Here is a 20,910-nt window from a genome sequence, read left to right as displayed (position 1 = left end):
CAAGTTTACAAGAGAACCACTCAGCATGAAAACTCCACAACAAGCTGTACTTAATCCCTCAAGAAGTCCTAAAAACTGTAGTTTTATTTTTATTAAGTTAGAGACGGGGTCTTGCTCTGCCACCCAGGATGGAGTACAGTGGTGCTATCATACATCACTCCTGGGTTCAAGCTGTCCTCCTGCCCCAGCCCCCAGAGTAGCTGGGAGTGCAGGTGCATGACGCCAGGTCCAGCTAATTAAAAAAAAAAAAAAATTTTTTTTTTTAGACATGGGGTCTTGCTATGTTGCCCAGGCTAGTCTTGAACTCCTGTCCTCAAGCAATCCTCCTGCTCTGGCCTCCCAAGGTGCTGGGATTACAGGTGTGAGCCACCTTGTCTGGCCTAAAACTGTAATATTATAAACTCTGTGTGGCAAACCCCTCCAAACAAAAAGTCTAAGGATAGCTCTGCTCCAAGTTCACAGTTTGGCTTCTCTGCCCTGCTGCCACACACCCCCCACCCCCATCTGACTGCCTTGTCTGTTATCATGTGTAGATTTTTCTATGGATTTTATTGTGTCATCATGATAAAGCCAATGTTAATGTATTTTTCTGGCAAACGCTGTGTTTTCCTCCTCACTCAAAGACTAGGCTTCTCACTCCAGAAGCGGGCAGCACCTAGAAGCAGCCCCATGGCCTCACGGGAGAGCGCGCTGGCCATGAAACCCTGCTGGCCAGTGTTTATGGAGGGCTTCCCAGTTCTTCATTGGAGGTCTAAACAGGATTTCCCTAGAGAAGGAGGGCTTCGTGGAATAAATGACAAGGAGAGCTGGGGTGGCCTGCCAGGTCACTGGGCTCCAGCTCCTCATTGTTCAGCCCACAGGCTTCCCAGGGCGCCTGTCCAAGTCAGCCGGAAACAGACGAAACTGCAAAATCACTCCATTCCTGCCCACACAAACACAGGGAAATGAATGATCACTTTGCATAAGAAACCTCCCAAGAGACACTTTAAGGATCCCCTTGAGGAAAGGACAACTGGGACCTGTGGCAGGAGGAAGGCTGAAAGAAAAGTCCGGGTTTATTATTCCCTGGGAGAAGGAAGAGGAAGAACAAAGGAAATGCACTTAAGTACTTCATGATGCAAAATTCTGTTTAATTTCTGAGTTCACATTTAAAAACTGTATATTTTTAAATTATAGAAGAAATGATGTTAGTGGTAACCAGTCCAACAACAGAAATAGGGAAATTTAATAAGCTTCCCCTAAAGTCTACCTTCTACACACTGAAGAAGCTTCCTCCAAGTTTTTGAGTTTTATAGACAAAGCATCCTTTTACTTCTGAGCTGTCGTTTTTTCTCCTTTGTTAGCTTATAGTTTGCAACAAGCAAAGCGGGCCAATGTAGACAATAAGAAAACTCAAGAAGCAGGGATTGGCCATCTCCAATCATCACTGATAAATTTCCTTAAAATCAAAATAACATTGTTGTTTCAAATAGATGAGAAATGAGGCAAAATATTTCTTGAACAAGTCTGACACTATGCTGTCAGGATCTAAGTGTGCTATATGAACCTTAACATTTGTTTTCATTTGATCTTTGAAAAAAGTCTTTAATCAGTTCTAACGACAGAAGTCTTCTTCTGCAGTGATAATTCACAATGAAAGACATTTAAGCTGACATTCCTCTAATGGGTTTTTAAGATTCCAGCTCCAAGGGACTGTGAGAAATTATTTTCTTATAAAAAAGGTTGTGAATATTATCAACATTTATCTAAGCCCATAAGTCATAAATCCCACCAGGCATTAAATTTTCAAGGGAGCTTTTAAAACATATATACCCTGTCTCCCACTCCAGAACTGCTAGGGGTGAGGTTGGGGGAATCTGTATTTCACACGGTCCCCAAGTGATTGTAACCAGCAGATGACCTCATGGGCAGAGATTTCCTACATACAGGGCTCTCATCGCTGTGTCTTGTCAGTCAGCATTTGTAAGTACAAAGGAACCTTTCCCTTCCCAACTACAAAATCTTACCTTTCTGTTTCCCCTCCTAGAAAACCGGATCAGAACAATGCTTCTCAAAATGTAGTTCCCAAACGAGCCGCAAACAGCATCACCTACGATCTTACCAGAATACAAATTCTCCAGCCCCACCCCAGACCTACTAAGTTACAAATTATGGGCATGGAGCAAATGCACTCATGTGTTTTAACAAGTCCTCCCAGTGATTCTGACACCTGCTAAAGTTTGAGAACCACTGGATTCGAAAATTTCACAATTTCAAGAAAGAAGTAAATGAAGAAAGACACAACTCCATGTAAGGTAGAACCAAGTTTATTAATGACAGCCTTTATTACAATCACTCTCAAGTGTAAAAAATAAAGGGTGATTAATTAATATTTAAAACTCACTCGGACTTGCTGTTTGGCCTTTCAGTGAATGTGCCAAAGGGCAGGGATCTTGCCTGATTCTGAATCAACTGGCCAGATGGAGTTCAATGGAGAATGAGGCAATCAACAAAAAAGACAAACGATGCCAACTGGAGAGCTCGTGTCTTCTCCATGTTGGAAGGACATTACAAAATGGCAACTGTGGTGGGGGCAGAGATGAAGTCAGACAACCTTACGGTCGGAGTAAGACGTGAACACCTCTACCTATACAGAGACAAAAACACACACATGCAGAGCCATACACACACCCAAACTGTGAACACAGTTTTGAAAAGAATTTCCTTTCTGTCCTTTCTCTGAGCAGACTGACATATTCATCAGCCACCACCACGCACCATGGGGCTGAAATGGAAAACCTCGCTTCATTTCCACAAAGTATGCTAGCTGGCTGCCCAGTTATGTGCTGGCAATTCTGTCCGCACCGAAAAATGTGCCTGTGGTTTTCCCAGCGTTCCACAGACTGATATCTGCTCCCCCGGAGGGCAACATCCGGTGGACACCAGCTGGGTTAAAATCTAGAGGGCAAAACTCGTTCCTCCCACCTAAAGTGGGGGCAGGAGCGGCAGCACCAGGAAGTGGTTTTCCACTTTGTGTTACACAGTACTTGCCCCAGTTCAACGCATTCCCCTCCAAAGTATTTGTGCTTTGATACCATCCTGATGGTTAGTCTGCAATAAGAGAACTGAAGGAGCTATGGCCATGCACTATTTTCTTTTTTTAATAAAAGCAAACTAAAGAGGAAGAAAAAGAAATCATTAGGAGCTTTTGACTGGGTCAATGTTGTTTCAAAATCGGGTTTAATTCCATTCAAAGAGAAAGAAGGGGAGGGTGCAGAAGAGGCCACTCAGATCGACTCTGGAAGAGATCACTGAGACCAGGGAAGTATTTGGATGGTACAGCTGGTCTCTTCCCAGCCAGGCTGGGAGGACATGCCACAACCTCCCAAGGCTGTGAACCTAGGAAATAAGTGTTGACCAAATAACATATTTCAATGTTTGTAGAAAAGCCGGCAGGAAAGGGAGATGATAGATTCAGATTCACAGGTCATGCAGGTTAAGATTTTATCAAAAATTAATGCTTGAGCTGAGTAAGAAAACACTAAAATTTAAGTGGAACCATATCATAGCTTTCACCTTTGGAAGACGAAAAACAACAAACATACAAAACAAAATGACCCAGAGTATTCCAGAGTTTCCAAAAATTCAACTGCTAATTTTGGCAGGGTGAGAAGAAGGGGGTATTTAACTGATACTTCCTTCATTAACCTCATTTTCTCCTTGAATTTCACTGATAAAGCTCAGGCCTACTTAGAAAAAAGAGCAGTCCTGCTAGAATACAGCCTCGTGAAGTCTTCCGATGCCCTTGCTCGGTGCACATGAAATACACAACTTCTGTTATAAGGAGACTTTCCAGGATAGACCAAGTGCGCTCGCCCGAGTGACTTGAATACCATCACAAAATCTGAACCCAAGACGAGTTGTTTTCTTCTTCAGATCAGAGTGGCACGTGTTTCCTAAAACGTACATGGAGGGATGCCGACAAACCACTGCCCTCCCAGGTGACGGGCTGAGTCTTTGAGGAGATGCACTCCTTCAGACCATGGAACAGAAGGTGGTCCGCCCAAGGTGTGGCGAAGAGCAAAGCTGCCTTCCCAGCCCTCCAGTTACAGAAGATGAGGACAAGACTGCATTTTCCGCACATTCAAGTACATCTGGGTCCCCCACCCTCCCTTTTTTTCTTTTTTGGTAAGCATCCAACTGTCCATAAATTCATGGCTACAGTAGAGATTCACGGCGCAACGACTTTCATACTGGTTATTTTTGTTTTTTAATTCTGTCAGTGAGCAGCATTTCCCAGTGTTACCCCACGAATGGCAGCTCCATTAGGCGAGACTGTGGGCTGCATCTGTGATGAGGTCCGTGCAGCTTGAAGATGAGTTCGGCACGTGGGAGGGTCCCAAAAGCTGGGTCTGTCCAGTGTCTTGCAGCAGCAGCTGCAGGGGCTCTACCAGCTCGCCCTGACAGCTTCGATATCACTAACCAAATTCTGGGCCAGGCATATCCCAAAAATCTGAGAAAGGAAGAAAATGTGAGTCAAACAGTGACACTTGTAACTTTTACTCCTGGCCACTGTGTCCCATTTTTTAAAAATTGTTGATTTTGGAAATTTAAGATGTAATTCATATGTGGTAAAGAGCATCCCTGCAATGTGTATAATTCAGTGGCTCTTACTACATTCACAAAGCTATGCAACTATCACCACTATCTAATCACAGAACATTTCATGACCCCGAAAAGAAACCCAGTACCTGTGAGCAGTCATTCCCATCCCACCATCCCTACAGACCTGGCAACCACTATTCCACTTCCCATTCCCATCCCACCGTCCCTACAGACCTGGCAACCACTATTCCACTTCCTGCCTCCATGGATTTGCCTCTTTGGGACATTTCATATCAAGGGAATCATATAATATGGGGCTTTTGTGACTGTCTTTTTCATGTAGCAAAATATTTTCAAGGTTCATACACATGTACTATTAATTTATTCCTTTGGATGGCTGAATGATATTCCACGACATGGATATGCCACATTTTGTTTACTCCTCAGTTGATGGGTATTTGCATTGCTCTCACATTTTGGCAATTATGAATAATTCTGCTATGAACACGAGCATACAAGTTTTTGGGCAAATATGTTCTCAAATCTTTTGGGTACACTCCTAGGAGTAGAATTGCTGACTCATATGGTATCTCTATATTTAACTTTTGAGAAACTGCTAAATTGTTTCCCAAAGAGGTTGCAACATTTTCATTTCCATCAGCAACACATGAGGGTTTCCTTTCCTCCACATCCTTGCCAATACTTTGTTATTGTCCGTCTTTTTCATTCTAACCACTTCAAAGAGTATGAAGTATGTGGCTTTGAATTGCATTTCCTTAATGACTACTGACATGGGCATCTTTTCATGTGCTTATTAGCCATTTAAATCTTTTTTTTTTTTTTTTAGATGGAGTCTCCCTCTGTCCCCCAGGCTGCTGGAGTGCAGTGGCACGATCTCAGCTCACAGCAAGCTCTGCCTCCCGGGTTCACGCAATTCTCCTACTTCAGCCTCCCGAGTAGCTGGGACTACAGGTGCCTGCCACCACGCCCAGCTAATTTTTTTGCATTTTTAGTAGAGACGGGGTTTCACCATGTTAGCCAGGATGGTCTCGATCTCCTGACCTCATGATCCGCTCGCCTCAGCCTCCCAAAGTGCTGGGATTACAGGCGTGAGCCACTGCGCCCGGCCTTTTTTATTGTTGAGTTTGAAAAGTTATTTATATTTTATAGACACTAGGAGTTATCTTTTCACGTTCTTGATGGTATCATTTTCAGCAGAGTTTTTAATTTTGAAGTTCCATTTATTTACATTTGTGTCGCTGCTTAAGCTTTTGATGTCATATCTAAGAAGACACTGCTTAATCCAAAGTCACAAATATTTATGCCTACGTTTTCCTCTGGAGTTCTATAGTGTTAGCTCTTATATTTAGGTCTTTGCTTTGAGTTAATTTTTACATATGGCGTGAGTTAGGAGTCTAAATTCATAATTTTGCATATCCAGTTTTCCCAGTACCATTTGTTGAAATGACTGCTCCTTCCCTATTGAATGGTTTTGGTTCCCTTGTCAAAATTCAACCTGACCATACATGTATGAGCTTATTTCTCCTTCTTTTTTATTTTTTATTTTTGAGACAGGATCTTGCTCTGTCACCCAGGCTAAGGTGCAATGGTGTAATCTCAGCTCACGGCAACCTCCCAGGCTCAAGTGGTCCTCCCTTCTCAGCCCCCCAAGTAGCTGGGACCACAGGCATGTGCCACCACATTGGGCTCATTTTTTTATTTTTACTTTTTGTAGAGACAAGGTCTTGCTATGTTGCTCAGGCTGGTCTTGAACTCCTGGGCTCAAGTCATCCTCCTGCCTTGGTCTCTTGAAGTGCGGGATTACATCCATGAGCTACCACACCTGGCCTGGTTTTATTTCTTGATTTTTGAATTTTATTCCACTTATCTATATGGCTAATCTTACTCAAGTACACACTATGTTGATTACTGTATAGCTTTGTACTAAGTTTTTAATTGAGTAGTGCGAATTCTCCAACTTTGTTTTACTTTTGCAAATTTGTTTTGGCTATTATGGGTCCCTTGCTTTTCCACAGGAATTTTAGGATCAGCTTGTCCATTTTTGCTAAAAAGTGGTTACAATTTTGATAGGGATTACACTGAATCTGTAGATCAACTTGAGGAGTGTTGTTACCTTAATAATATGAAGTGTTGCAATTGTGAACACAGGATATCTTTATATTTACTTAGGTCTTCTTTAATTCGTTTCAACTATGTGCTCTTAGGAAAGGATCACACCAACAACATGAAGAGTCCAGCTCTTGAGACTGGCCAGGAGGAAAAGTTGGTGCTCCCTTCCTTCACTAGCACTTTGGCAAGGTGGTTCAGGGAGAGAAAGGGTTATGACATCTCTGTGAAACTCCCCAAAACCTTCACATCACCACTGAGATCTACTTCTAATTATGCATGTTTGACTCAGTTGCCACAATGCAGTATTATTGAACCCATGTAAATGATGGAATGCCTGCAGGCAACTACTGATCTAATTAATGTCTCCATCTTAGAAAAAGACAAGCTTTCCTAAAGCATTTCATGATAGTAGCATCTAAACTCAGAGCTTTAATAAAACACAAACCAGGCCGGGCACGGTGGCTCATGCCTGTAATCCCAGCACTTTGGGAGACCGAGGCGGGCAGATCACAAGCTCAGGAGATTGAGACCATCCTGGCTAACATGGTGAAACCCCGTCTCTACTAAAAATACAAAAAATTAGCCGGGTGTGGTGGCAGGCGCCTGTAGTCCCAGCTACTCTGGAGGCTGAGGCAGGAGAATGGCGTGAACCCGGGGGTGGAGCTTGCAGTGAGCCGAGATCATGCCACTGCACTCCAGCCTGGGCAACAGAGTTAGACTCCGTCTCATTCATAAATAAATAAAAACACAATGCCCACCAAATCATTTAGGTCTGTTCCTCAGCCCTCCAATGTGTCTTAAAAACTATGACAACCAAGGTTTTTAAGCAAAGCTCCGATCCTGGCAAGGGCTCTCCCAGGGCATTATTTCCCTGTGATATCCATAAAGGACCCTTATCTTACCTGCAGCAATGCAATGCCTATGAAAATACCAGCAACGATGGTTAAATTGTCCTGCAACCACTTCTCAAACTGGGGCACACAGCCTTTCGTGTAGATTACAATCTGCTGGTCAACTTCCTTCACAAGGGAAGAGGAGAGCACACTGTCACAGATAGAGCACCAGGCACAGGCCAAAGCTCCTCCAACACCCTTTGTGCTAAGCAACAAGATGAGATTCCACTTACTGGTTTTTGCCTGGCATCATAGCCACACTGAGTGTTGATGACATCTTCCTGGTGAAGAAAGGAAAGAGAAAAGTGAAATTTACTCATTAGACAGAAAGGCCACCTAGAAATGAGCAGAAGACTCCTGTTACGCATTAGTAATAAAATATGCATCTGAGCACAAAGACTGCAGCACTGTGCTAAACACTTTGTATACATGACCCCATGTCATTATTGCAACAGTCTTAAGAAGTAGGTATTAAAATATGCCCTATTTTACAAATAAGGAAAACTAAGGCTTGGGGAATATCAGAAAAGACAGCAAGTCTATCAGACAGGAGGCTCAAGTTTCAAAGTGGTGCCAACCTCAAGAAGATTTAGGGAACTGGAGACACAGATAAAAAACGTAACTAAAAGGGCACCATAAATCTTCATGTATGCTCTTTTGGATGGACTGCTGCTTTTAATCTGTATACTTCTACGTTACCTAAATGGTTTTTCAATGAGCTTTTAATAATTGAAAAAACAAAACAATGCCCTGATTACATAATCACATGGACTTCACATCTCACAGGGTCTGATCAGAAACATGTTTCCACTTTTTCGGGTTAGTTCATTTTCCTCCTCTGCAGGGTGGGGAGCAGATTTTATTAGCTTAGAGCGCAAGGAATGAACTAGCTCTACCCAGAGGATCTGTAGGTGAAAGGGGAAGCATTAATGCCTCTGAGAACACAGAATTCTCCCAAGGGGATGTTCACATGGGACAGGGACTGGCGACAGGAAACGCGCTGTGCGGCACCCGCTGGCCAGTGCGAGGCCACCGGGATGAGCCCCTCAAGCTCTGAGCGGGCACTCTGCCTCCATGTGGCTCTCCTCAGAAGGGAGAGGAGGTTTGAGCTGGCGGGAAAGGGCAGCTGGCGGGGCAGCACAGTCCTTAGTGACTTTGTCTCCTCTTTCAGACCAAGAGAAACAGCCGAGGTGGTCCCGCGGGGGCAGCCTGCAGGGAAGTTCTGCTTTTCCACTCCAAGACCACAGCTCCTTTTAAGAGCTCCACAGCCTCCATCATAAGGAGGAGCAACCCCACTGAGCTCATCAGCACCCACTTGCCTCTGCTTCTGGGGAGTAAGGGCGAGCCTTGGAGACCGCAGGGCCAGAGAACCATTGAGGAGTCCCAGAAGGGCTCTGCAGTTAGGAGCACATACAGATGCACGGAGTAACCTCTCATGCTTGTCATTCTAACACTACATAGTTACTTTTTTTTTTTTTTTAAAGAAATGTGGTCTCACTGTGTCACCAGGATGGAGTGCAGTGGCATGATCATGGCTCACTGCAGCCTCAAACTCCTGGGTTCAAGTGATCCTCTCGTTTCAGCCTCCAGAGTAGATGGGACCACGGGTGTGTGCCACTACACATGGCTAATTTTTAAATTTCTGTGTAGAGATGGGGTCTCACTATGCTGCTCAGGCTGGTCTTTAACTCCTGGGCTCAAGGGATCCTCCCACCTCAGCCTCCCAAAGGGCTGGGATTCCAGGTGTGAACTACTACGCCTGGCTTAAGAATTGCATTTTAAGTCATTCTATATACCAGGCACGATTTGACCCAAAATATAATTAAACCTGTGGCAAAAGTGAGAGATTTATAGATTTTGTATTTTATTTTTTATAATAAAATGCAAACTGCATGACTGTAGTCATGATGGCATTCAGGAGTCCAGGCAGCTGTGGTCTTCCCACACAGCAGTCCAGCCCTATCTTGTCTCGAACTCTCCTCCTACTTCTAATAGTTTCCCTAGAACTAAGCCAAAAAGAAAAGGGTTACTAACCCCAAACCAATGCAGAGAGTTCTCATATGAGCCTGCCCCTCTCATAAAGAAAGGCTAACAGATGACACAGGCAGGTTGCCTGGGTCTCATATTCCACTCCATTGCCTGCTAGCAGTGCAAGCTTGGGAAAGTCACTTACACCTCATGTGCCTTGACTTCTTCCCCCTGAAAAGGGAGGGTATTGGTGGTATCTGCCAGTAGGAATGTGCCCAACTTAAATGAGCCAACGCACATAAAGGCTTAGAATAGAAACCAGCGCACACTGCTAAATTAATGCCAGCAATTATTACTCCTACTAGGAAGATTTGAGCACTATACCCCCTACAGGAGCTACAAATAGGAGTAACCAGGTAAGAAGAGGTTTCAACAAAAAAATCACTCTGCTCATCCCATGCACACTCTCAGCATGATGTACAGAGAAGGCCAATAGTTCGCTGGCATTCACTTACTGCGGGATCTTTAGTGCAGCAGGAGAATGGAACGCCACATCGCTCTCGACTTGCATTGGAATCTGTGCAATTGAAGTAAATATTTAGGTTCCAATCATCAGCTCCAAAAGCCCCACAGCACTGCCACTAGAGCAAACAGGAAAGAATTAGAACATCCCAACTTTGAGGCAAGCAGGTGCCTACACTCACACCCGCCAAACGACACCCAGCTTCTGCCAGCTCTGACCTTTTTTTCTGTCCCAAACTTTACTTTTAAGCCAAATGGAACCTAAATGGCCCATATAAAAGCTTCCAAATTAATTAAGGCTGAAGGTTTGTAGGGATGTGTTGGCACATGATTTAGACAACTGATGAGACCCGTGGTGTTAGGTGGAAGAAGGGCAGAGCAGCTATACAGCAGGGCTGAGTTAGAACAAGATCTGCTTGGCTTGGGCACGTCATTCTAGAAGGAGAAACAAGAACATTCTAGAAGGGTAAATAAGACACGAACAACAGTGGTAGTGACTGAAGGAGGCAACTGGGGTTATGGGTGGGCTACCTATAGGCTTACTTTTTCAAAGTTTTGATGTCCACATTCTAATAGTTTTTTAAAGATCTGTTTTGTTTTATGGAGGTATAACTGACATACAATAAATTGCACATTTTAAAATATACAATTAGATAAATTTTGACGTCTGTATACGTCACAAAACCATCACCACAATCAATGGATATATAGTTGATGTATCCATTACCACCAAAAATTTTAGAGGTTAACTTTTCATCATATTTGTTTCTACTCTGAATTTTTTTAAAAACAAGAGCATGTGTTTTACACTTTCAACTTTAAAAAGTCAGTCTTCCAATTAAAATATCATAAAACAAGCAGTTAAATTCAGTGGTTCTTAAATGGGGCCTGAGTGGTAGGGTTCTACAAACTTGCAGGTCTTTATATACCTGCACTGAAAAGTCGGGTAGGCTGAGCTTGGACTTGGACAGCGGCGTCTGTGGCATTTATGTATAAGGCAGTACCAGAGGGCAAGCAGAAGCCCAGTGAATGGTAGCATACAGAAGCCCCTTCCTCACTTCCCTGGGATGCACTTTCTCTACTTCTCTGAGTTAAATAAATATCAACCCTCAACCATTTGAAGACCTTCTGGGCCAATAGCTACTTCTAAACATTACATTCCATGATGCAAAAAGAAAGTCACATGAAACTGTAGTATTTCCATATAAAGCACACAGCGTTCCAAGACAACATGGTCCCTCCAGGGCTTGGGTTGTGCATTTCAAGGTGTGCCCACAAAGCTCCATCAATGTGTCATGCAATCCAGTCAGGAATAATGCCTGGAAAAGGATTATTAGGGAGCCCGCACCCATTAGGACCTAATAAAATAGTGAAGTCAGCTGAGGACATGAATCAGGGCTTAATTTCCCACTTAAGGTACAGCTTACTCCAGGACGAAATGTTGCTGCCACTGAACAAAACCACATAACCCAGCTCAGTCCTGAGTGCCTAAGGAAGGGGTTGGCCTCCCTCATGACGCATGTCGACATGGCTGCTGCCTCCCTTCATCACAGGCAGAAAACTGTCCAACCCCAAGAAGGCTACCATTCACTGGGCCTCTGCTTGCCCTCCGGCCCTGCCACATACATAAATGCCACAGACACTGCTGTCCAAGTCCAAGCTCAGCCTACCCGGCTTTTCAGGGCAGGTATATAAAGACCTGCAAGTTTGTAGAACCCTACCACCCTAAGCCGAATATAAAAACATGTATGTCTCATGAGTGTCATAATATCCCTGTGAGTCAGAGAGTAACTAGTATTATTTCCATTTTACTATTCAGGAAATAGGTCAAGGTCCTGTGAGCCCAGGGTCGCTTATCAGATTTTGGCACTAGACCTGTGTCTTTTGGTCCCTTGCATTCTGAGTGAAACAGGACATCTGCTGCTTTGCTGGCACTGAAGGAGCCATTTCACAGGCATGCTCAGAGACCAGAGGGAGTGGCTTGGACTCCAATGCTCAGGGACCAGAAGGAGTGGCCGGGATTCCACCGCGCACATTCTTCACTTGTTAGAAGCTACTAGGACTTAGGAGTTTCTAAGCTTTTGCTTTTAACTGCATGTGCGATAATAATATTTGGATAGGCACATTTTAGGAACTCTGTGGCAGATTATTCTGTTGATAAGTAGATTATCATGAGCTGTGAAATATCAAGGATTACCAAAAAAGGGGGCAAGGGATAAGAAAGAATCCATATTTAATAACCAAATAAAACTTTAAACCTGGAGTAAAACAATGTTCCTCAAATGCAAATAGGAAAGGACAGCCGTGATTAGAACTTTTTGCTCAAGCGTTTTCTTCTTTGTTCCTCTAACTTAACAGAAGTTGAAACAAGCGAAAATAGGACATTTCCATTTAGAATACAAATCTTGTAAGTCATAGAGCAAGTTGGAAAATAATAAACAAACACACACCCACGCAGAATAGTCAGGTAGTTTCCAGCTGGCAGATGCAGAAACCAGGAGGGATATTCACTGGGGTCATCGTTCAGAGAACTTTCAACTGGAAAACAAACCACTTTAAACTTACATATTCCTGGGTGAAGTCTATGAGGTTTTGCAAATCAATGTCATCCCGATATGCTCTGATGTTGTTGTTTATAAAGAAATACAGCTGGTCTTTGATCCAGTCTTTGAAAACAAATGCTAGTACTCCGGCAGTGAGCTCCAGGAAGAAAATAATTCCCAGGAACACAGAAAACTAAGACGAAAGACACACAGAGAACAGTTATAAGGCTATTTTGATCATATATAGCTAAATGGTTCCTCTCTAAACAGGTTTGTAATTACATTGGATTGTTATACATCTCCAAAGTAGATAATCTTCAGTTTCTGCTGATTCATTAATAGAATATTACACTCCAAGAAAGGACTTTTAAAAATCATTTCATAATCACATTTTAGGGTCTCTAGTGGTCCATTTGGTAATTAACCAACAAAGCCCATAAGCAAACATGGATAAGAATTTCTCATTAGACCCACATTAAGGCCTAATGGATTTCTCATGATTAATGTACTGCCAGATGCTTGAACAATGACCTGCCATCATCTCTAGTAAGCTTCTGTAACTGGAAAGATAGATTATTCCAATATTTTAAGATCGCCTGTCATTTGTTACTGTGGCCTTGATTCTCTATGCAATATATTTCTTTTATGGATTCAGACACCATTTTAATTCTCTTTTGCACCTACTATACAGGGTAAAGTAACAGATGTGTTCATCTTAGATGAAGGGGTCAAAGAGGAAGTAGTGGGATGGGCAGTGACTGTGAAATGAAAGTTATTTCCCATCATAAAAACAAAATGAAACCCTCAGTTGAGGGCTTTCCTGGGAATGCTAGCTGGGCTTGCCTTCCTCTAGGAAGCATGGGCCCCAGCAACCTTTTAAGTGACATCAAAATGCAGCCAAAGGGAGACTCTGCTTAATGCAGACAACAAGAGGTCTGAAAGAAGGGCTCAAGACCATGAGGCAATGTGGTAACTGCCCGTAACTCTGGAGAAATTTCCCTTCCATCTAGAAGACTCAGAAGAGTCTCAGCTTAGTCATATCGACTTACTGCTCACGCCCACTGTTTTTTCCACCTCCTACCATCCTGTATTCTTAACCTTTTCAAAATTTGTTGTTAAAATAGATTATGAGAAATGAGCTGTGAAGGGTACACTGAACAGAGAAGGTACAATGAACAGAGGGTACACTGCGGGTAAACTTCTGGTGACAACAGCAGAGAGGGTGACATGGTGCCACAACTGCTGGGCAGAGGTCCTCAAGGCCACATGCAGAACAGTGAGCAGCTGAGGAGGCAGGGAGTGCTCAGGTGACCTGCGGCTCTACCTTCAGCAAGCAGACAAGGAGCTGCCAGCCAAGAGAAAAACGTATTGGGGAGGGGTGCAAAGGAAACAACAGTTACTCATTAAAAGAACAAAAGACAAAAAACATTTATTCATTCAACAAACATCTACTGAATGACCCACAATGGGTCAGGCCCCGAGGGAGGTGGGCTTTGCAGAAGCAAGGATGAATAAGACCATACCCCTTGCCTTCAAAGATGTCCCAGTCTTACATGATTAGGAAGGCTCGGACAGGGAGTGGGTATCTGCAGACATTAGATGTCTGCAGATCTCACAGTGTTTGTCTAGGGTGCCAAGTACTGCTCTGTGAGGGTGGGCATGGGAGGAGGGGTGGAAGGTGGAAATAAGTGCTTGGCAAAGTTTTTGGACTCCCAGGTTTAGGCCCCAATTCTAGACCCTCCGGCTCAGCCCTTCAAGTTTCCCTAGAGTTCCTGGTTATATATCCTTCATGAACTCACCAGAAATGGAATTTAAACAGTTCTTAATTATCATCGGTGATGCCAATAATTTCAATTTAAACTTTCCCCAATCTAGAAAAATGACCAGAAAAAATATCACACCACTTCTGCTCAATGCCTACCCTACAGTGTAAATAACTCCTTGCCCTGTATTAGGTACCACCTTAAGCATGTAAATATGAATTATGAATTATCACAGTACAGAAATGACAAAATTATAGCTAGCATGCATGAGCACAAGCAGGAAACACCAAGTCAGGGAAATATTTTAATTTGCTTTTTGTTCTCACCTCCATAAAGGTTAATTGCATTTTACAGTTCCCCTGGTAAATTTTCTCTTCATGTTACATAATATAACATACCGAAAGTTGAGTCCAAATTCAATTCATATAAAATATTTGGCAGATACCTACATGCCCCAGGCCCTGTTGAGCTAATTTCCTCTATTTCCAAAGGTGCAGAGACTGACTCACAGGCTTCATCCTAGAGCCTCGGTCAGCTAAGAAGGTCTATTTCCATTTTGCAGTATCTTAGTTCCTGGATTTTCCCTCAGCAGTTCTCCTAGGGGCATCAGATCTTTGGAGCTATTTGGAGTCCTGTGGACATTTACTTACTACTTATCTCATACCTCCTGTTCGAAGATTATTCCAGGCCAGTTTTTATTGTTTGTACTAAATGGAGAGAGGCCTTTTAAGATATTTTCCAAGTCTCAAAAGCCAAGAAACAACACAATTCTCTTCATTTCCAACATGAGACTTTATAAATTAAGGTGTTGATTTAGAGAAATGTGTAGTTTTCTGCCTATTCAGTCAACACTGGACATTTCAATTATAAGAAATGATAAACTATATTAAAGGGGTTACCACTATAAATGAAACTATATTAAAGTAAATCACAATTAACGGGACTGAGCAGGTGCAGTGGCTCATGCCTGTAATCCCAGCACTCCGGGAAGCTGAGCCAGGTGGATCACTTGAGGTCCAGAGTTCAAGACCAGCCTGGCCAACATGGTGAAACGCCATCCCTACTAAAAATAAAAAAATTATCCAGGGATGGTGGTAGGCTCCTGTAATCCCAGCTACTCGGGAGGTTGAGGCAGGAGAATCACTTGAATCCAGGAGGCAGAGGTTGCGGTGAGCCAAGATCACGCCACTGTACTCCAGCCTGGGCAGCAAGAGTGAAACTCCATCTCAAAAAAAAAAAAAAAAAGGATCCCACATTTTGGGGCATGGAGGCTGAAACCAATAAAATACTGGCAACAGATGAGTATGACCAGGACCCAATGAGGCTACAGGAAAGGTGGCGAGGTAAGCTGGCAAGGTGAGCTGAACATGGGAGCACTGAGATGCCTCATGCCAAGAAGACTGGCAGGTTGGCAGGTGGCGATCAGGGACAGAGCTCTCCTGGGGGCTCCCCAGGTTTCTGACTAGGTGAAGAATGAAGCATTTGGTTGTGTGTGTATGTGTGTGTGAGAGAGAGAAAGAGAGAGTGAGAGAGACAGAGAGAGAGAGAGAGAGAGAGAGAGTGTGTGTGTGTGTGTGTGTGTGTGTGTGTGTAGCAAAGGAGGGATCTGGCAGATAAGGCAGATGGAGTCTTAGGAAACTAGCTACAGCCACTGTGGTCCAGTGTATCCACAAGAGAGAACCAGCTGCTTGTGAACTTATCTGTAAGACCAGGTACCCCTTGGTTTTCCTTGTTAGAATGAGTCATGCTAATTTTCAGGTTAAATAGCCTCCAAAAGCTTCTCCGAGCCACAGCTGCTCAGAAATGGGCTGCCCTGGGTGGGGCACAGCGTGTACCCTCTTCTCAGGGATGTTTAAGAAAAGATGCTGGAGGATGATGTGGCAGAAATGCTGGGGAAGACAATCACGCATTACATGACTATTGGACTACTTCTTGGATTTTTTTTTTTTTTTAATGAAAATGTCCCTGGATGATGATGTGTCAATAAAAGTTGGGAATAATTTTGGTAACAGGAAATATTACACTGCAACCGTTCTCCAGAAATCTCTACCATCCTTCCTCAGCAAATGAAGGTGGGTGCTTTGGATCCTTTCTCTGTTCTTAGAAAGGGGAATGGATGCTTCATATAGAGGGCTATGATTCAGACGCCCACCAGAGTGCCAAGCTCCATGCTGACAGGCACATTTGGCTACATTCAACAACCCTATGTAAGATACATAAATGGCACATGCCATTTTCTTTTTTCTTTTTTTTTTTTTTGAGACAGAGTCTTGCTCTGTCACCCGGGCTGGAGTGCTGTGGCCGGATCTCAGCTCACTGCAAGCTCCGCCTCCCGGGTTTACGCCATTCTCCACCATTTTCTTCTCCTTTGAAAGGAGTCTCCAACACAAAGGCTTTCACTTTTCATTCTCTATTTTAACTTTAAATACCAATGAACCCCCTGGTGAAACCTCTCCTCTACAAACATTCACTCAAGACAGTGATCACACCAACTACACCACATCTAAAAATTACAAAGGAGAACTTTGTACCAGCTAACGACAAAGGAGCTTTACCTTTTAGTGTTTTGCCATATTTAGCAAAACCTACTGCTTAACAGATTTAATCTGGACAGGCCACAGTCACTGTGCTTTTGCCTGGTTTCTCCAAACCAACGACCTGCACAGTTCCCCACTTACTATGTGCATTAAAACGGTGGGGAGGAATCACTTAGAAGAAAAATATATACACCTACCTTAGTCCTGAAGATATCTTAGGGAATAGAATCTAAGTCTGTGATATATATGCACGAAATCTCCATGGATGGCACGGTGTGGTCGTGGGGGTGGTGGTGTACTTATTAAGGAGGCACGACTGGGAGTCAGGGCTAGAGAGCTCTCTCAAAAGAAAATAATGACCTGGGCCCTACTTTTGCCAGTGCCTTTGGTACAGCTCACTGTCTTGCCTGTAGATAGGGTGACCCCCTGATGGAAGGTGACGTTTTGGCTCTCAATCTGAGAGTAGACAGTGGGATACTTACAAACTTGAGAAGGAAAGTGTTTTCCCGTAGCGCTCCAATGCACCCTGCAAATCCCAAAATGAACATCACTCCTCCCACCACAAGGAAGAGCCAAACTGGGTCAAAGCCGCCGAGATCGGTGATGGAAGAGATGTTGGATAGAACTCCCTGGGAGCAGAAAAGAACACACAACAAGGCACCAGGATGTGGGGTCAGTTTTCCAACATGTAAAGACTATCGCATTTGTCCTTTCCCCTCCCAAAGAAAACCTGCAGAGGGCATCTGATTATCAGGTATGTGATTAATACTCAAGAGAGGAAAGGAAGAGAGAAAGAGAAAGAGAAAGAAAGAGAAAGCGAGGGAAAGAAAGGGAGAGAAAGAGAGAGAAAGAAAGATAGAGAAAAGAGAGAAACAAAGAAAAGGAAGGAAAGGAGGAAGGCAGGAAGGGGTGGAGGGAGGGAAGGAGGGAGGGAAACTGCTTTCTTTCCAATGTCTAAATGTGTTCATACTTTTGGGAAAACTGTATGTAGAAAAAAAGTTGCCAAGAAACAGTTCTCAGACCCTGTAAGGAGAAGATGTGGTGTTACCTTTGGTTTCAATGTCTGCAAATATAAGTGGTCTTCAGTAAAAACAAACAAGCAAAAAAAGACAGATGCATAAAAAACACACATACCCCATGACCCCCCAGAAAGCGGGAGGTCATCTTTAAGACCCAGGACACGCAAAAGTTAGACAAATGCCTACTGCAAAGCCCTTGGCATTTCTCTGGAAATAGGGTCGAGCTAGAAGCTGAAAACTAACACAGCAGCCAGTCCCGATTACAAACACCTACAAATTTTTTTTTGTTTTTGTTTTTTTTCCAAGAAAAAAATTGTACCTCAGGATCTACTCTTGAGCTTCATGGGAGACCTTTATTAGCCTGAGATCCCAAAAGCCTTGTGTGGTTTGCTCTGGTGGCTGTTCTGAAGCTTGCTATTGGGGTATTTCTTACCACCTTCCTTTGAGTTGAAATTTAAAAGATTTACAAATCAAAGTTTACTTCCTCACTTTCAACTCTTACTCTTCTGCCACAAGAACACCAAACAGACCCTGAGTAATTTCACTTTTCCACAAACAATGACATTTCTTTACTGAAATCCCCTCTTCCCTTATGTGTGATACCACATCAAATACCACCCAGAACCTATGTTACAAGATTATTTTGAAACTGTGGATGTGCATGGGCCTTAAACAGCCAATATCACCAATATTTTAATTTTACTGAAGTTGTTTGGTACTCTCAAATCAAAATACCTCCAGAGCATCACAGTATAGTTTGCTGTAAAGCCTTAATAATTTAAAAAATTGTTTTCAAAGCACTCCCAATAACCTGTAAGAACAGGAAGCAATCATCCGATTTTATACTTGAGGAAAATGGAACTCAGAGCAGTCTGGTGACTGGCTGAAGGTGACAGACGCCATTGCTTCTTTGAAACCAGTACACAATGTCTATTTCAGTACCAAGCAGGGGCCATACACTTGCTTCCCAGTACATCCCAGTCAGCACTAATCAACATCTGAACTTAGGAGTTTTAAGTTTTAATCCATTTAAAGGTTGCAGGTAGGAACATTTGGAGAAGCATATTTCATTTGTTCTATTTTTTCTGCCTGTTTCTTCCTTTAGGGGGGTGTCAACTTACGAACAATAATAGGATATTAAGAACAGAATGCATATGGGGAATAAAGAACTCTTAAAATGTAAAACTTAAACCTAATTTTAAAAAGTCTAAGGTTTAATGTCACAGACAAATGGCTGAAAGGCTATTAAAGCAGTTGGGATTGAGGGTGTATTCATTAACTTCTTAGGTGACATCAAAGAAGGCAACCACACCCTTCACGAGGCTGCATAGACCCAAGGTTTGATCCAGTTTTGTTTCTTGGGTTTCCAAGCAGCGAACTATGAATATTTACTCCAGGGGGGAAAAGGCTGAAGGAAAACACAGAAATACCTATACATATGATGCTGAGAAAAAACTTGCCAGAGAAGTCAGACAAAACCCAACCAACAGGCTGGGTGGAGTGGCTCACACCTGTAATCCCAACACTTTGGGAGGCTGAAGTGGGAGGATCGCTTAAAGCCAGGAGTTTGAGACCAGCCTGGGCAGTAGAGTGAAACCCTTTCTCCATAAAAATAAACTTAAAATAAAAAATCCAAGCAACAGTGGTAAAGGCCCAGGATTGTTAGGATACCAGCCTCTCCCCCAAGAATGCCTTTAACCACAGATGTTAGTACCTGAAGTTTTCATGTTATGGACCTTCTCAGTCACGGGAAGAGAGAGACGACTTTGGGTATACATGAAAACATTCTTAAAAGATTTTAAGTTTAATTATGGGAGAATAAGACACAGTTAACTTGGCACCAGAAAGAAGAGGTGGCAGTAGCAGAACTGACAGAAATGTCAGTTCCATCATAAAGAGGCATTTCTAATACTGAGAGATAGGACTAGCTGGATTTCCTAAGCCAACTAAGAATTCCTAAGCCAAGCTGGGAAAGGTGACCGCACCCACCTTTAAAAACGGGGCTTGTAACTCAGCTCACACCAACCAATCAGGTAGAAAAGAGCGCTCACTAAAATACAAATTAGGCTAAAGCAGGAGGTAAACAAATAGTGAAATCCTATATCGTCTGAGAGCACAGCGGGAGGGACCGTGATCCGGATATAAACTCAGGCATTTGAGCTGGGAGTGGGCAACCCCCTTTCGGTTCCCTCCCATTGTATGGGAGCTCTCTTTTCACTCTATTAAATCTTGCAACTGCACACTCTCTGGTCCGTGTTTGTTCTGGTTTGAACTGAGCTTTCGCTCGCCCTCCACCACTGCTGATTGCCGTCATTGTAGACGCCACAGCTGACTTCCACCCCTCCGGATCCGGCAGGGTGTCCACTGTGCTCCTGATCCAGCAAGCCGCCCATTGCCGCTCCCAATCGGGCTAGAGGATCGCCATTGTTCCTGCATGGGCTAAGCGCCCGGGTTCATCCCAAGCGAGTTGAATAGAGCTATAACACGCACCACATGGCCCAAGATTCCATTCCTTGGAATCCCTGAGGCCAAGAACCCCAGGTCAGAGAACAAGAGGCTTGCCACCATCTTGGAAGCGGCGGCCACCATCTTGGGAGCTCTAAGAACAAGGACCCCCTTAACAATATCACCAAGTCTGTTCAATGCACCAAAGAAGGCTGCCCTGAGAAATACGAGATTCCCCAACAGGGGAGCTGATGCTGTGAACCTTTGTCAACAGCGTTCTAGGAAAGATTCCCAAAGTGGATGGGAAATTAGGCCTTAATGACCTTTAAGATTCCTTTCAACTTTAAGAGTGTTCTATGATTTCATCCATTTTTAATGGGCTTTTTAGTTGCAGCTCACAAGTCTGAACAAAGATCAGATTGCTCCCAAACCCTCGCCCATGATCCATGGTTGTACACGAAGAGCTCCGCGGATAACAAAGACAATGATCTGCGCAACTCAGCAAA

At 43.4% G+C, this 20,910-nt stretch overlaps 1 protein-coding gene across 3 annotated transcripts in view; it reads right to left on the bottom strand.

Moving 5' to 3' along the window:
• Nucleotides 1-2,290: 2,290 nt before the first annotated feature.
• The window catches only part of TSPAN5 (tetraspanin 5), a 181,165-nt gene continuing 162,545 nt past the window's right edge, over nt 2,291-20,910 (bottom strand). For 2 of the 3 annotated variants that reach the window (XM_003898992.4, XM_009207220.4), the window contains exons 3-8: nt 17,423-17,569; nt 12,663-12,833; nt 10,091-10,216; nt 7,841-7,888; nt 7,617-7,733; nt 2,291-4,492 (exon numbers count right to left, since the gene is read on the bottom strand). In XM_003898992.4, coding sequence (XP_003899041.1) covers nt 4,427-4,492; nt 7,617-7,733; nt 7,841-7,888; nt 10,091-10,216; nt 12,663-12,833; nt 17,423-17,569 — 675 coding nt within the window. In that variant the 3' untranslated portion in view covers nt 2,291-4,426. The remainder of the gene's footprint in view (nt 4,493-7,616; nt 7,734-7,840; nt 7,889-10,090; nt 10,217-12,662; nt 12,834-17,422; nt 17,570-20,910) is intronic. The other variant, XM_009207222.4, reaches the window with a different exon arrangement.

The sequence above is a fragment of the Papio anubis genome, chromosome 3 (genome assembly GCF_008728515.1).
Source record: "Papio anubis isolate 15944 chromosome 3, Panubis1.0, whole genome shotgun sequence".
Classification (NCBI taxonomy): Eukaryota; Metazoa; Chordata; class Mammalia; order Primates; family Cercopithecidae; genus Papio; species Papio anubis.
This window is presented reverse-complemented; position numbering and strand designations above follow the sequence as displayed.